This window comes from Salvia hispanica, chromosome 6, assembly GCF_023119035.1.
Source record: "Salvia hispanica cultivar TCC Black 2014 chromosome 6, UniMelb_Shisp_WGS_1.0, whole genome shotgun sequence".
In the NCBI taxonomy this organism is placed as follows: domain Eukaryota; kingdom Viridiplantae; phylum Streptophyta; class Magnoliopsida; order Lamiales; family Lamiaceae; genus Salvia; species Salvia hispanica.
The window spans coordinates 46,733,123-46,748,609 of record NC_062970.1 but is presented as its reverse complement, the minus strand read 5'-3'; the positions used below and the strand labels follow the sequence as shown (position 1 = coordinate 46,748,609).

At 38.5% G+C, this 15,487-nt stretch overlaps 1 protein-coding gene across 4 annotated transcripts; it reads right to left on the bottom strand.

Moving 5' to 3' along the window:
* Positions 1 to 225: 225 nt before the first annotated feature.
* On the bottom strand, positions 226 to 15,487 carry LOC125194154 (putative late blight resistance protein homolog R1B-12). 4 transcript variants are annotated; one of them, XM_048092215.1, is made up of 5 exons: positions 14,334 to 15,487; positions 13,642 to 14,227; positions 12,499 to 13,229; positions 596 to 754; positions 226 to 508 (listed from the first exon to the last, which is right to left on the bottom strand). In XM_048092215.1, exons 1-4 carry the CDS (start codon positions 15,424 to 15,426, stop codon positions 597 to 599), a joined length of 2,568 nt encoding a protein of 855 aa, XP_047948172.1. In that variant the 5' UTR covers positions 15,427 to 15,487; the 3' UTR covers positions 226 to 508; position 596. The 4 variants fall into 4 exon arrangements, with proteins under 4 accessions (XP_047948172.1, XP_047948173.1, XP_047948170.1 ...); XM_048092216.1 differs by lacking the exons at positions 12,499 to 13,229; positions 13,642 to 14,227; positions 14,334 to 15,487 and adding exons at positions 1,877 to 2,456; positions 2,532 to 3,645 and having other exon boundaries at positions 226 to 516; positions 596 to 1,494; XM_048092213.1 differs by lacking the exons at positions 226 to 508; positions 596 to 754 and adding an exon at positions 11,994 to 12,260 and having other exon boundaries at positions 12,340 to 13,229.

Below are 15,487 nucleotides of genomic sequence, written 5' to 3'. Positions count from 1 at the left end.
CCTCGTTCCATATTAATAAAGTCATTTTGCCATTTTGGTACATTCCATAGTAATAGAGTCGTTTCCCTTTTTAGTAAAAGTCAACACATTTTTTCACACCTGGTTTACTCTTTCTTACTTTTTTCTCTCTTCATCTCTCTGCCTCTTTCATTTTGCACTTTATCCTCCCTTTACTTAATATTCGCGGGATTTTCTTTGTCAGGTTCTTTCTCAAGTTGTACCACGAGAGCCGAATGGCATACAATTTAGGATTAGACGTCATTTTCATCGACAATCACACGTCTGAAGACCTTTAGAGTGTTTTCAACAAACATTTTTAAGTACTACCAGAATATGCCGAATGACAACATTTCATGTCCAAATCAAGAAATACATAAACACAAATCAAAAAAAGGAAAAAAGACACAATAAAACACAAAGGTGATGCTTCTCCAGAGCAGAGCATAAAACCTTTGATTCGAATCTGTGATCTTCATATCCACCATATCTCAGCTTCTTGTCAATACACCTAAAAAACTAAAACACAAAAATACAGTTTAGCTATCAAATTCCTTTATAAAAAGAATATCTAAGTAGGAGAATCAAATCGGTTAACCTTATATCTGCCGAACTATAAGGACTCTGCCATAGTCCTCCTCCTGCTTGTCACGGATCCTTCTGGCACACTCGAGAAGAGATTCGTTTGTACGATCAACCTCGATCAGCTTAAGTTCTAAAATGTTACCCATGTCTTCCGAAATCTTCTTCAGCTTACCACAACGATTGAGCACTAGCCGCTTCAGTGCTGGGAAATGCTCCTTTTTGGTTTTCCAAAACTCCAAATCAGATTCCTGAATTAGCAAATATTCCAGTTTAACAAACAAATCCTCTTCTTCTTCTTCATCATCATAATCATCATCATCATCATCGCTTTCTTCTTTAATAGTGCTCCACGCACCGCCTTCAAAGGCATGATCTCTCAGTTTGAGCACTTGAAGCTCGGGCAGAGCAGAAATAGCATTCATATATTCCCAAGGGAATCGCCAACCGCTCAAGGTTAACTTCTTCAGCGTCTTCGGGAAAACAGGCTTAGCTTTTTTCTCAAGAAGAGAGCCTTTCTTCACAACTAGTGTCAGCTTCTCAAGTTGAGTCAAGAGAACAAGATTGTGGAGCTGATAGTCTTCATTTCGGTATTTGTCTCCAAAATAAGTGATTGCCAATTTCTTCAAATTGTAAAGTAATCTCATCATCTGTTCTGTACATATTAGCTTCTTCACCACATTCAGTGTAAGCAGCTCCTTTAGAGCGGAGGCCGCTCCTTTTGGATCGGGCAGAAGATCAAAAGAGGAGACAAGATAAGTCAGAAGCGGCATCATCCAGATCTCCAGTGGTAGATTCACGTTGTCGTTTGAGTGATGCCTCGGTCTCTTGCTAGGACGAATTATCAAAGCGCGAAGATTTTGAAGCCTTGATATGGCGTGCGGAACCTCCATTGGACACCCGAACGCTAGGTACCTGTTACAGTCCACACATAAAAACTTATCCCAAAAGACTTGCATGTGTTATAAAAAAAAGTTCATTTAGTCTATAAATCCAACATCAGTTGCCTTTACAACAATTGACCTCTCCCCCACCAAAAGTCAACGTCCTTGTTGGTCATGACAGATCTTTGCCATAACACCATTTTGAGTTCTTGTTGGTCATGGCTGGTTCACTCAGAGTCAATTCTAAAATGAGCCTCTCAGTGAAACCACCAATGTTACAAATAAAACAAAAGAACTAAACAAAAAAAACTAGCTTAGTAGGAGAGACAACTCATTTAGTCATCTATAAACAACACACCAACTGCTTTCAGTCTTTCATAACTGATATGGTACATAAGAGTAAGTAACGGTACCTCAAATGAAACAGCTCGAACACGGGAGCTGGGAGTGAGTACGAGTCAGTCTCCACCACATCCAGCACTCTCAGCAACTTGAACTTTCGCAGTGCAACTAATGAGCTCTCACTAGGCTGGAAGGTCAAACATGTACGCAGCGTTGAGGCGTAAGCTCTAGCAAGGCGCGTAAGATCCGGATGACCAATACTCAGCCGTCGCTCATAGTTCTCATCTAGAGCCTGTGATATGGCCATATCACGGACCATATTATGTATGGCGCAGCTTTTGAATTCGCCATTGGGCTTGAGAGCCGTGATCAAAGGCAGATTTCTCCTCACAAGCTTGTACAAGTAATCTTTAGCCTCATTTTCGTTTCCAAAGAATCCTTCAGCTATCCATAACTTGATAAGCTTTGAGATCCGGATCTCGTGATCTTCTGGAAAGCCACCCATGTATAAGAAACACGGCCTCAAATCAACAGGTAGATATGTGTAACTCAACGCAATTCTCTTTCCGAACTCAGTAGTACTCTCAACCGCGGATTTCACATCTCTTGCAATGTCAGCCCATGCTTCCATTTTCGCTTCTGATAAGATACCTGAAAAGATATATGAACTAGATTAAGATATATGTCTACGCAATATTGATTATGAATCTAGATCCGTGTAATTACCTCCAATAAGCACGATCGCAATGGGCAATCCTTCACAACCATCAACAACTTCCCACACGATCTTTTCCATATTTGATTCAAGTTCCCTGTCTCGAAACGCCTTTTTCTTGAGGAGAATCCAACTATTCTCAGGACTCAAGAGCTTCATCTTGTGAGGAGAGGAAGAGGTGACATAAGAAGCCACAGTCTCATCCCTGGTGGTGATCACAATCCGACTCCCGTCACACTTCCTGGGGTCGCCAAACGCCTTCCTTATGTCGTCCCACGCCTTGGCACTCCACAGATCGTCCACCACAATCAGGTACTTCTTTAAAGTCAAGATCCTCTCTAGTTTCTTCTCCACTGTCTCACTTTTGTCTACAAGAGTGTCAGAGATCTGTTGCTCCAAGGCATACAGAAGCTCCCCAAAAATGTTTTCTACTTTATAATTATGAGACACAACGATCCAAGCGCGGACAGGAAACTCGTTGACGACGTCCTCATCGTTGTAAACAGCTCTAGCCAGAGTGGTCTTCCCAATCCCGCCCATCCCCGTGATGGGGATGATTCGGCGTTGGGACGTCGGCTGTCCACAGAGCACATCTTTAATATTCTTCAAGTGCTCCTCGAGACCAACCGTGTCAGTATCAACATCAGGCTGGGACACCGGGGCGGACGAGCTCATCGTCGTTGCTGGACGCAAACCGTGCTGCTGCTCCTCTTTATGTTGGATCTCCGCCATCTGTTGAGCGATGGGGGATATTTTCGCCATCACTATGTACAGCTCACGGAAATCGTACAGAATCTCTGTACGATTGCGTGGGCGGCCGACAGCGGCCATTTTCTCGGCCTGGAGGTTCCAGCAGTAGTGCTCGTAGATGAAGTGCTCCATCACGTCTTCCGCTTGGTTGGCGGCGTTCGTGACGGCTGTTTCGAACCTCGCTGCTTCCTTGGGATACCTTTCAAGGAACCGTTTGATGAATTCGATCCGTGCAAGAAGATCTTTAATCTGTCGCTTTCCTTCATCGGAGATAGGGTACTTTTTATCATCGAGATTCAGGATTCTGTCTATGGCTTGGATGAGCGAATGGCAAACAGCATAAGCCATATTTTGCAGAAGAAGAGAGGAAGAAACAAGTTTGGATTTATGAGTTTTTTATGAGAAGAGAAAATTGAAAATAAATTTCAAATTAGTCTCATTATTACCCGTGCTGCTTCTGTCCCAATTAAATTGAGTAAAAAATTTTGGAAATAAAGATTAAGAAATTTTGTTGAAAAATAAGAGATAGAAATAAATTAAAGTATGCAATGAAATAATCGGATAAATTAATTATTTGCTGCAGCACTTCTCAATAAATTGCTTTAAGAATCTCGACACCATAAGTCTCCTCTAATTATAATTATTACTATCCATTTTCACTTTTTACTAGCTAAGATGACTCATTCCTTTAAAGAAAATAAAAATATCTTTATTTTCTCTATCTAAACACAAAAATAAAAATATATAAAATCTAGTACAATCTTAGGAAGGAGTAACTGAAGGAGTACTATATTGGATAGTGTACACGTAAAACGCCTAATAGAGACATTGATGGGGATTAAAAAATTAATTAATGAAATAAATATTGATTTCATAAGAGTAATTAGTTGCGCAATATCATTGAGTTTAGAAAAAGTGGGATACCTGCTGAAATAATAAGTTGCTTCTCATAAAACTCAGTTTTCCACTCTGTCACACACTAATTATGCAAGAAATTAATATTAGTTGCTTATAAAATAGTTTACCACCTCAAATTTTATATTGTTCCAATGAGAAATTAAAAAATTCTAACTCGATATTGACGAAAGTTAATTAGAAATTGGTAAACTAAGAATAGGGGTAATATATTAAATTTGCATGTTGATATTAATTTATTTACATAAAACAATGTTGATGTCTCTTATAACCTGATTATTAATTATTATAGAAGCGTAATATATTAAATTTGCATAAAATAAAATAAATCATTATTTGCACTTTAAAAATAATTCCAACGGCAAGTGGTTGAGTATTAAGTTTACACACAAATAGGAAAAACACGTTACTCCATTTGTCCTCAATGAATATGCACTTTGGGTTCAGCACGAATTTTAATGCAAAATTAGTAAAATAAGAAAGGGATAGAAAAAAAAGTAATTAGGCCATGTTTGGTTGCCAGGATTCTGTCTGGGAAAGTAATCTGATTACATAAATTTTAAATTCCTGTGTTTGTTTCAGTTTTTAATCAAACTGGGAAAGTAATCAGAATCCGAGAACAAGGAAAGTTTATATAATTTTCCAGGATTCTGAATCCTAGCTTTTCTTAGTTATTTTTTTTTCAGTTTTAGGATTCTTACATGTTTAATACAATATATTATTATTATTATTATTATTATTATTATTATTATTATTATTATTAATTAGAATGTTTTAAAAATAATTTAAAATTATAAATCATATACTACTTAATTTTAGAAAATAAATAACTATGATTAAAATTATCATAATTATAACTTATTTTATAATAATTCATAATAATAATTAATAATTTATTAAATAATTAAAATATAATTATATAATATAAATCGTATGATAAATAATTATTATTTTTATAAATTAATAATTAATCAATAAAGTCATAGTGTAGTTTTCATTTATTAAATTTAATCACTTATAACACCCTTAAATATTATAATTATAATACTAATTATTATTATAATAAATGAGTATAATATTTTAAACTATAATTATATGTATTATTTTATATTATGATAGAATTCATATTTAAACTATCCATTGTAATAATAAATAGGGGTGCGTTATAATGATAACTCATATTTATGTGATAACCTAATAACCCTATCATTTTATGGGTCAAAAGTATCATTTTTACTAAAAATGATATTTATACATGATAAAATGATATTTTTTCAGCATACATAAAATGATACTTTTAATCCACAAAATGATATTTTGTTCTATAAAATGATACTTTTTCGTCCATAAAATGAGGGTTATTAGGTTATCACCATAATTATGGGTTATCATATGATCACATCCCATAATAAATATAATAATATAATTATTATTATCTGTAATTATTAAAAAAATTATATTATTATTCTTTTTTATAAATAAAAAATAATAAGTATACTTTTCGCTTGGTGTTTAAATTATTATTAAATTTAAAATCTTGATATTTTTCAAACATAGGAAAGTAAAGTTACTAGGAATCATATTTCCGGGATTCATTTTCCCAGGAATCATTTTCCATGCCAACTTTACTTTCCCGTCAACCAAACATAGCCTTAAAGAATTGTTAGTGGGTAATGAGTCCCACCTCATTAGAAAGAAAAGAGTTTCCAAAATTAGAAAATACATATTCTTGTGGAACATATTAAAAAGAAAAAAATGCATATTCTTGTATAATAGTATATTTTAAAAGAAGTTGAGGTGTATGATCAATCATCTTAATTTTATGATCATTAAATACATTATCTTGAATACAAATAGAGACACATCTTTTTAAGTAATGTCAACAATGAGGTGCAGAAGAGCAAATAGCAATCACATAATTATAAGATCATTAAATACTTTCCGTGGAATCTCAACAACAATTTTACATTTTGGAAGTCAACAACAATTTTACATTCTACTATGAAATTGTGCTACCGAAATTATTAAAGTAATTTAGTACGGTTGGCGTTGCTATTTTTTAATTACAATATTAAATTTAACGCGATGCAACTGTAAATATGAACATGGAATCTTTAGTCTTAGATATAAACTACTACTAAACGGCATTAGATTATAAATGGGAAGCTCCTTATCATCATGAGGGGAACAATAATGATATTTTATAATTGTGAAAATACATGTATATCCACTAACTATTTCTATCGAATTTTAATAGTACTATAATAAAATAAGTTCAAGTTTAAATAATTAAACCCCACATGCCAAGCAGCCGATGAGAAATTCTTTTTCATCAATTTTGCTCATTTCTTTTAATTCACTTTTTTTTAAACTTATTTTCAATTTTAAGCAAGGTTGGACACTTGTCATCATATTGTCCAATTTTTAATTCTTAAAGGAGTACAAAGTTTGCACACACTATAATTACAATTTCCCGACCTTAGAATTTCTTAGATAAAATTCAAGTACAACACTATAACACTATAATTAGTTTGAAAACAATCTCCATCAATCTAATAATCAATTATATAGATTTTATGATTTAAGTTACTTTTGATTATATTAAAGAAACAAAATCAAATTTAAAGATAAATAACTAAATTATAGCAACTATATAAATTAGTTTTGATTCTACGTTTATAGATTTATTTTGATTCTAATATATCATTTAAGTTAATTTTTTACTCTTTCTATCCCAAAAATGTTTTCCACTTTATGATTATGAGACACAACAATCCAAGCGCGGACAGGAAACTCGTTGATGACGTCCTCATCGTTGTAAACAGTTCTAGCCAGAGTTGTCTTCCCAATCCCGCCCATCCCCGTGATGGGGATGATCTGGTGTTGGGACGTCGGCTGTCCACACATCAAAGCTTTAATATTCTTCAAATACTCCTCGAGGCCAACCGTGTCATTATCAATCTCAGGCTGGGACACCGGGTCGGACGAGGCCGTCGTTGCTGGACGCACGTCGTGCTGTTGTTGGATCTCCGCCATCTGTTTAGCGATGTGGGATATTTTCTCCATCACTACGTCCAGCTCACGGAAATCGTACAGAATCTCTGTATGATTGCGTGGCCGGCCGACAACGGCCATTTCTCGGCCTGGAGCCACAGACACTATGACCCCAGAAAGAGATGATTTTAGTATCTATGATACAGTTACTGATACATATATTAAAACTGCAAATGAGAAATTAATTACAGTTGTTGGGTTGGGAACCATTGATATATCTCCTACTCCGTTTATCGAACTGTCTACATGTTCCTACATTATCTAAGAGATTGATGTCTATTAGTCATGTGACTAGAGATCTAATTGTAAATGCATCCCACATTTTGTATATTACAGGATATTCAGACGAGGTGGATTCTTGGGCGTGGCACTGAGAAGCAAGGACTTTACTATGTGGACAAGATAGCTCAGCGTGGCAATGTGATGCTGGCTCACGGATCCACGAAACAAGAAATTCGGTTGTGGCACGGAAGACTAGGACACTCTTCTCCTGTTTACTTTAAACTTCTTTTTCCGAACATTTCAATTCCTACTGATTTTTCATGTGAAACATGTGCTTTGGCCAAGAGCCACAAACAGTCATTTAAACCAACAAACACTCGTATGAATTCCATTTTTTCCTTGATACATTCTGATGTGTGGGGTCCCGCACCAATTACTGGTGATGAAGTTTTCGATATTTTGTGATATTTGTGGATGATTGCACTAGAATGACTTGGATATATTTTTTAAAACATAAATCTGAGGTTGTCGAAAAATTTATCATTTTCTATAAAATGATCCAAACCCAATTCCATACCACCATTAAAACCCTTAGGTCAGATAATGGGAGGGACTTCGTTAACAGTTCGATGACCCAGTTTTGCAAAGACAAGGGAATGATCCACCAAACATCTTGCCTACACACCAGAATAAAATGGGGTCGCCAAAAGAAAAAACAGAACAATCCTCGAAATCACCCGAGCCTTAATGATCGAATCCAAAGTACCAAAACATTTTTGGCCCGAAGCCATAGCCACATCTGTCTACCTCATGAACCGACTTCCTACAAAAATCCTCAACAAAAAAACCCCACTTGACGTCCTGTCCACAAAAACCAATGTCCCTCAACACTTAACCCTTTCCCCAAAGGTCTTCGGATGCACCGTCTATGTCCATATCCTGAAACACGAGAGAACCAAATTGTCGCCTTGTGCAACCAAATGTGTCTTCCTTGGGTATGGGATAAACCAAAAGGGATACCGATGTTTGACCCCCACACTAAAAAAATCACCACCACCATGAACTGTGACTTCTTAGAAACCGAGTTCTTCTACCACACCCACTATATTAGTTAGGGGAAAAGTGGACCAGGTAGTTCGTCAGACTATCTAAGTTGGGTCGTGCCACTTCCAAACTCTTCGATTGAGGATCTAACAGAACCAGTTGTCGTTGCTACCGAGCAAGTCTTACCGCAAAGTCATCTCATCCGCGATCCCCAGATCCTCCTCCAATGATATCCGAGGTAATTTCTGAACCAAAACCCAGTTTCTCCTAACCCTATGAGTACAGAAGAGGAAGACAACACGGTGGATAGTGATACTGGGAAGTATATTCTTCATCATCGAACTACAAGAGGAATCCCACCTAAGAGATATTCTCCCGAAAAGATTGGGAAAATGAGTCGTTATGGAGTAGCAAACTTTGTGCAAGGAAATTTGGCGAAAATGGCTAGAGCATTTGAAGCCGCACTGTATGAAGAAGAAGAAGAAATTGTATAGTCGGCAGAGGAAGCAATGAAACACAAACATTGGAGGGATGCTCTAATCACGGAAATGAGGGCACTTATGAGGAACAATACGTGGGTGAAGGGCCAGTTGACTGAAGGAGTGAAGATAGTTGGGTGCAGATGGGTGTTCACTATAAAGTGAAGGTCGGACGACACGATAGAAAGGTACAAAGCTAGACTCATGGCAAAAGGATACACCCAAACCTATGGTATTGACTATGATGAGACTTTCTCACCTGTGGTAAAGATTAATACTGTGAGAGTGTTGTTTTCTGCTGCTGCTAACAAGGATTGGCCACTTCACCAGTTCGATGCGATTAATGCCTTCTTGCATGGGGAATTACAAAAACCAGTTTTCATGGAGCCTCCACCCGGTTTTACCAGTGAATTCCAGGTTGGAGAGGTGTGCCAGCTGAAAAAGACGTTGTACGGACTTACGCAATCTCCGAGGGCATGGTTTGGGAGGTTCACGGAGGTGATGAAGAAGTATGGATACAAACAGAGCAATTCTGACCACACACTATTCATCAAGAAAAGAGAAGGTAGAATTACATGGCTGATTATATATGTAGATGACATGATTATTACTGGAGATGATAAAGAGGAAATAACAGAGCTCAGGAGAAACTTGTTTAATGAATTCGAGTTGAAGGATCTAGGACTCCTTAAGTACTTCCTGGGAATAGAAGTGCCAAGATAAAAAAAAAGGGGATCTTCATGAATCAGAGGAAGTACATACTCGACTTCTTGGCAGAAGTTGGGACGATGGATTGTAAGCCTGTAGACACCCCAATGGTCCAAAATCATGGATTGTAGATGAAAGAGGAGGCGAAACTGGTGGCAAGGGGAAGATACCAAAGGCTAATTGGGAAATTGATTTACTTATCTCACACGAGGCCAGACATTGCCTACGCGGTGGGAATAGTGAGTCAATTTATGCATGCACCGCAAGAGGAACACTAGGAAGCGACAATAAGGATAGTCCGATACTTGAAGGGTACAACAGAACATGGACTCCTGTTCGAAAAAACAAGGACACTTGGAAATACATGGATTTACTGATGTAGATTGGACGGGTAACCCGAATGATAGGAAATCCACTGCGCGATACTTTACCTTTGTTGGAGGGAATCTTGTGATATGGAGAAGCAAAAAACAGAAAGTGGTAGCACTATCTAGCGTGGAGACTGAATTTCGTGAGATTAAGAGTGGACTGACTGAACTACTATGGCTAAGGAGGCTTCTGCGAGAATTAGGCTTGCACTCATCTCAGACGTGCAAGTTATGTTGTGACAACAAGGTGGCTATCAGCATTTCGGAGAATCCAGCCCAACATGATCGGACTAAACATGTCAAAGTAGACAGACACTTCATAAAGGAGAATATTGAGGCAAAGATAGTGGAGATGCCATATGTCAAATCTGAAGATCAGCTGGCATACATCCTTACAAAGGCGGTGAACTCGAAGCTATTTCGAGAAGTGTTGTATAAGTTGAGCATCGGAAACCCCGTCGCTTAACTTGAGGGTGTTGGAGAAGATTGCACCATATTAGACTGGAGATACACGAGAATCATTCCTTACCAAAGATAGAAAATTTCAATCAATGTAATTAAGTTAATTAGGTTTACTTTGTATAGGGGACCTTAGTATTATATAATGGTACTGTGTATAATGATAATTATCAAGAAATAATACAAACCCTTTCTACTGATACTACTTTTAACATAATGTAGTTTGTCTACAAAGACGGTAGACCAAGTTATTTGCACATAAACCAAAGGGTAAATGCAAGAAGAAAAAAAATATACTCAACTAACCAGATATATATCAACTTCAGATTATGGATAGATGTCAAAATTTTGGAGGTCAAATCTGTTTTTCCAACCTTTGATGCAACGTGTTTGGTTGTTACCATCGTTAAATTTTGCAGTTCAGGCATCCTCTTAATCTGTTCCGGGGGCGTCTCAAGAAGTAGACAGCTATTGATTTCTAGATTCCTGAGACTCGACATTGCACCATTAACAACTTGTATCTTCTCAAGATTCCACAACTCGTTGATGCTAAGCACTTTGAGCATGGGAAATCTGCCTTGTTGGATCACCATTTCTTGACCCGTGTATGCATTTCGCAGTTTGAGGTACGCTAGGCGAGTGAACTTCTCTAATGTCGGCATGGGGTCTTCATCAAGACAAGCATTTACCAATGTTATGCGCATAATCCCTTGAGGTATATTATCTGGACTTGGTAGCCTACCTATGCGCCCATCTAGTTTTAGCGTCTCGAGACTTTGTATAACACCAATTTTGTCCAAACATGGCATGCTTCTAAAACGAAACCCTCTTATGAAAAGATTATCAAAGCTTGGAAGCTTAGCTAGTGACGCAAAAAAATACATCTGAGTTTTCATCAACCGCTTCAATGCCCAACGTTCGGAGGTTAAACATTGTCTTCAATTGCGACGCATCATATGCCCAATCATAAATCAAGATGTAGGTTTGGGTCTCCAAATTCTGTAGGGCATCTACTTTCAAAGGACTGGAGCAAATCACATTAGACATGTGGAGATCACGAAGACCATCCATTTCCCATATAATATCCGGGACCTCCACCATAAAAATCTGAGCTATATCAAGAGCCTCAAGCTTTTTCAAAGCCCCCAACGAGCGTGGGATCTGTTGTATGTAATTATTTCTCAATCCCAAGTATCTCAACTCAATCATTGCTCCAATTTCTTTGAATAAAGTCTTCAACCCAAAATCTTCCATGTCAAGTATTTTGAGTAGTTTAAGACTCTCCCAATAAGACGAGCTAGTGGTCTGACCGTTAGTATTTTGACGGAACTGTAAATAACAGGACCACTTCGACAATGTTTTCATTTGTTATAGACCTGTTTATCAAAAAGTTAATATTTTAGATCTAATTCGTATTTTGGTCATATGTTTATGACCAAAATTGACCTTTACTCAATTAAAATTGATCTATTGGTAAGGATAATATCTTGTATATGCTTTATTTCCAAGATATGATATGGGATTGTAGATTGTGTCCCTGCATGATATGCTCTATGTTTGAAGACCTTTCGACTGTTACAAACATTTTTTAAGTACATAAACATAAATCTAAAAAAGGAAAACAAGACACAAAATAAAACACAAAGGGTGATGCTTCTCCAGAGCAGAGCATAAAACCTTTGATTAGACCTTGATCTTCAAATCCACCATATCTCAGCTTCTTGTCAATACATCTAAAAAGCTAAAACAATAAAACACAGTCTAACTATCCAATTCCTTTATAAAAAGAAGATCTAAGTAGGAGAATCAAATCAACTAACCTTATAACAGTCGAACTTGAAGGACTCTGCCATAGTCCTGCTCCTGCTTGTCGCGGATCCCTCTGACACACTCGAGAAGAGATTCGTTTGTACGATCAATCTCGATCAGCTTAAGTTCTAAAATGTTACCCATGTCTTCCGAAATCTTCTTCAGCTTACCACAACGATTGAGCACTAGCCGCTTCAGTGCTGGGAAATGATAACTTTCAGTCTCCCAATCCTCCAAATCAGATTCCTGAATTAGCATATATTCCAGTTTAACAAACAGTTCCACTTCTTCATAATCACTCTCTTCGTCATAATCGTTCTCATAGTCAAAAGTGCTCCACGCACCGCCTTCAAAGGCATGATCTGTCAGTTTGAGCACTTGAAGCTCGGGCAGAGCAGCAATTGCCTTCATATATTCCCAAGGGAATCTCCAACCACTTAAGGTTAACTTCTTCAGCGTCTTCGGGAAAACAGGCTTAGATTTTACCTGAAGAAGAGAGCCTTTCTTCACAACTAGTGTCAGCTTCTCAAGTTGAGTCAAGAGAACAAGATTGTGGAGCTGATAGTCTTCATTTGGGTATTTGTCTCCAGAATAAGTGATTGCCAATTTCTTCAAATTGTAAAGTAATCCCATTATCTGTTCTGTACATATCAGCTTCTTCACCACATTCAGTGTGAGCAGCTCCTTCAGAGCAGAGGCTACTCCTTCTGGATCTGGCAGAAGATCGAAAAAGGAGACGAGATGAGTCAGAAGCGGCAACAACCAGATCTCCTGTGGTAGATCCACGTTGTCCTTTGAGTGTTGCCTCAGTCTCTTGCTATGATGAACTAACAAAACGCGAAGATTTTGAAGCCTTGATATGGCGTGCGGAACCTCCATTGGACATCCGAATGCAAGGTACCTGTTACAATCAAAACATGAAACTTATCCCAAAAGACTTGAATGTGTTAGAAGAGAAATTTCATTTAGTCTATAAATCCCACCCCGGTTGCCTTACAACCGACGTGGGACAATAGGTTCCGTAACAATTGACCCTCCCCCCTTAAGGCCAACATCCTCGTTGGTCATGACAGATCTTTGCCATACAACCATTCTGAGTTCTTGTTAGTCATAGCTGGTTTACTCCGAGTCAGCTCTAAAATGTTCGAGCGTCTAAGTCAAAGCACCAATGGACCAATGTTACAGATCAAACAAAAGAACTAAACAAAAAAAACTAACTAGCTTATTAGGGGAGAGAACTCATTTAGTCACCTATAAACCACACACCAATTGCTTTCACAGCTGATATGGTACACTAGAGTAAGTAACGGTACCTCAAATGAAACAGCTCGAACACGGGAGCTGGGAGTGAGTACGCGTCAGTGTCCACCACATCCAGCACCCTCAGCAACTTGAACTTTCGAAGTCCGGCTAACGAGCTCTCACTAGACTGGAAGGTCAAACACGAGCGCAGCGTTGAGGCGTAAGCTCTAGCAAGGCGCTTAAGATCCGGATAACCAATAGTCAGCCGCCGCTCATAGTTCTCATCTAGAGCCTGTGATTTGGCCATATCACGGACCATATTTGGTATGTTGCAGCTTTTGAATTCGCCATTGAACTTGAGATCCGTGATCAACGGCAGATTTCTCCTCACAAGCTTGTACAAGTAATCTTTAGCCTGATTTTCATCTCGAACGAATCCTTCAGCTATCCATAACTTGATAAGCTTCGAGATCCGGAACTCGTGATCTTCTGGAAAACCACCCATGTATAAGAAACATGGCCTCAAATGAACAGGTAAATATGTGTAACTCATGGCAACTATATTTCCAAACTCATTATCCTTCTCAACCGCGGATTTCACGTCTTTTGCAATATCACCCCATGCTTTTGTATTCGCCTCTGCGCTTGATAAGATACCTGAAAGATATATATATGAACAAGATTATGATGCAAAGTCCACAACAGGTAAGTTCTCTATCTACTGTGCTCACATACTTAACGCAATATTGATCAGCATAAATACCTCCAATCAGCACAATCGCAAGGGGCAATCCTCCACAACTGGTTGCAACATCGTATGCGATCTTTTTCATATCCGGTGCTAGATCTCTGTCTGGAAACGCCTTATTCTTGAGCAGACTCCAACTATTCTCAGGACTCATGAGCTCCATCCTGATAGGAGTACTAGTAGAGCTGACATCTTTAGCCACAGTCTCATCCCTGGTGGTGATCACAATCCGACTCCCGTCACACTTCTTGGGGTCGCCAAACGCCTTCCTGATGTTGTCCCACGCCTGTGCGCTCCACAGATCATCCACCACGATCAAGTACTTCTTCAACGTCAAGATTCTGTGTAGTTGATTTTCCATTGTCTCACTTTTGTCCACAAGAGTGTCAGGGATTTGTTTCTCCAAGGCATATAGGAGTTCTCCAAAAATATTTTGTGTGTTATACTTTTGAGACACAACGATCCAAGCTCGGACAGGAAACTCGTTGATGACGTCCTCATCGTTATAAACAGCTCTAGCCAGAGTGGTCTTCCCAATCCCACCTATCCCCGTGAGGGGGACGATCTGGCGTTGGGACGACGGTTGTCCACAGAGCACATCTTTAATATTCTTCAAATACTCCCCAAGTCCAACCGTGTCAATATCAATATCAGGCTGGGACACCGGGGCAGACGAGGTAGCCGTTGCTGGACGCACACCGTGCTGCTGCTCATCCTCCTCTTTTTGTTGGATCTCCGCCATCTGTTGAGCGATGGGGGATATTTTCTCCATCACTCTGTCCAGCTCACGGAAATCGTACAGAATATTTGTACGATTGCGTGGGCGGCCGACAGCGGCCATTTTATCGGCCTGGAGGTTCCAGCAGTAGTGCTCGTAGATGAAATGCTCCATCACGTCTTCGGCTTGGTTGGCAGCGTTCGTGACGGCTGTTTCAAAACTCGCTGCTTCCTTGGGATACTTTTCGAGGAACTGTTTGATGGTTTCGATCCGTGCAAGAAGATCTTTAATCTGTCGCTTTCCTTCAACGGAGATAGGGTACTTTTTATCATCGAGATTCAGGATTCTGTCTATGGTTTGTATGAGTGAATGGCATACAGCATAAGCCATATTTTGCAGAAATATCAAGTTTCAAGAGAGGAAGAGCAAGTTTGGATTGTTGGGTTTTTGA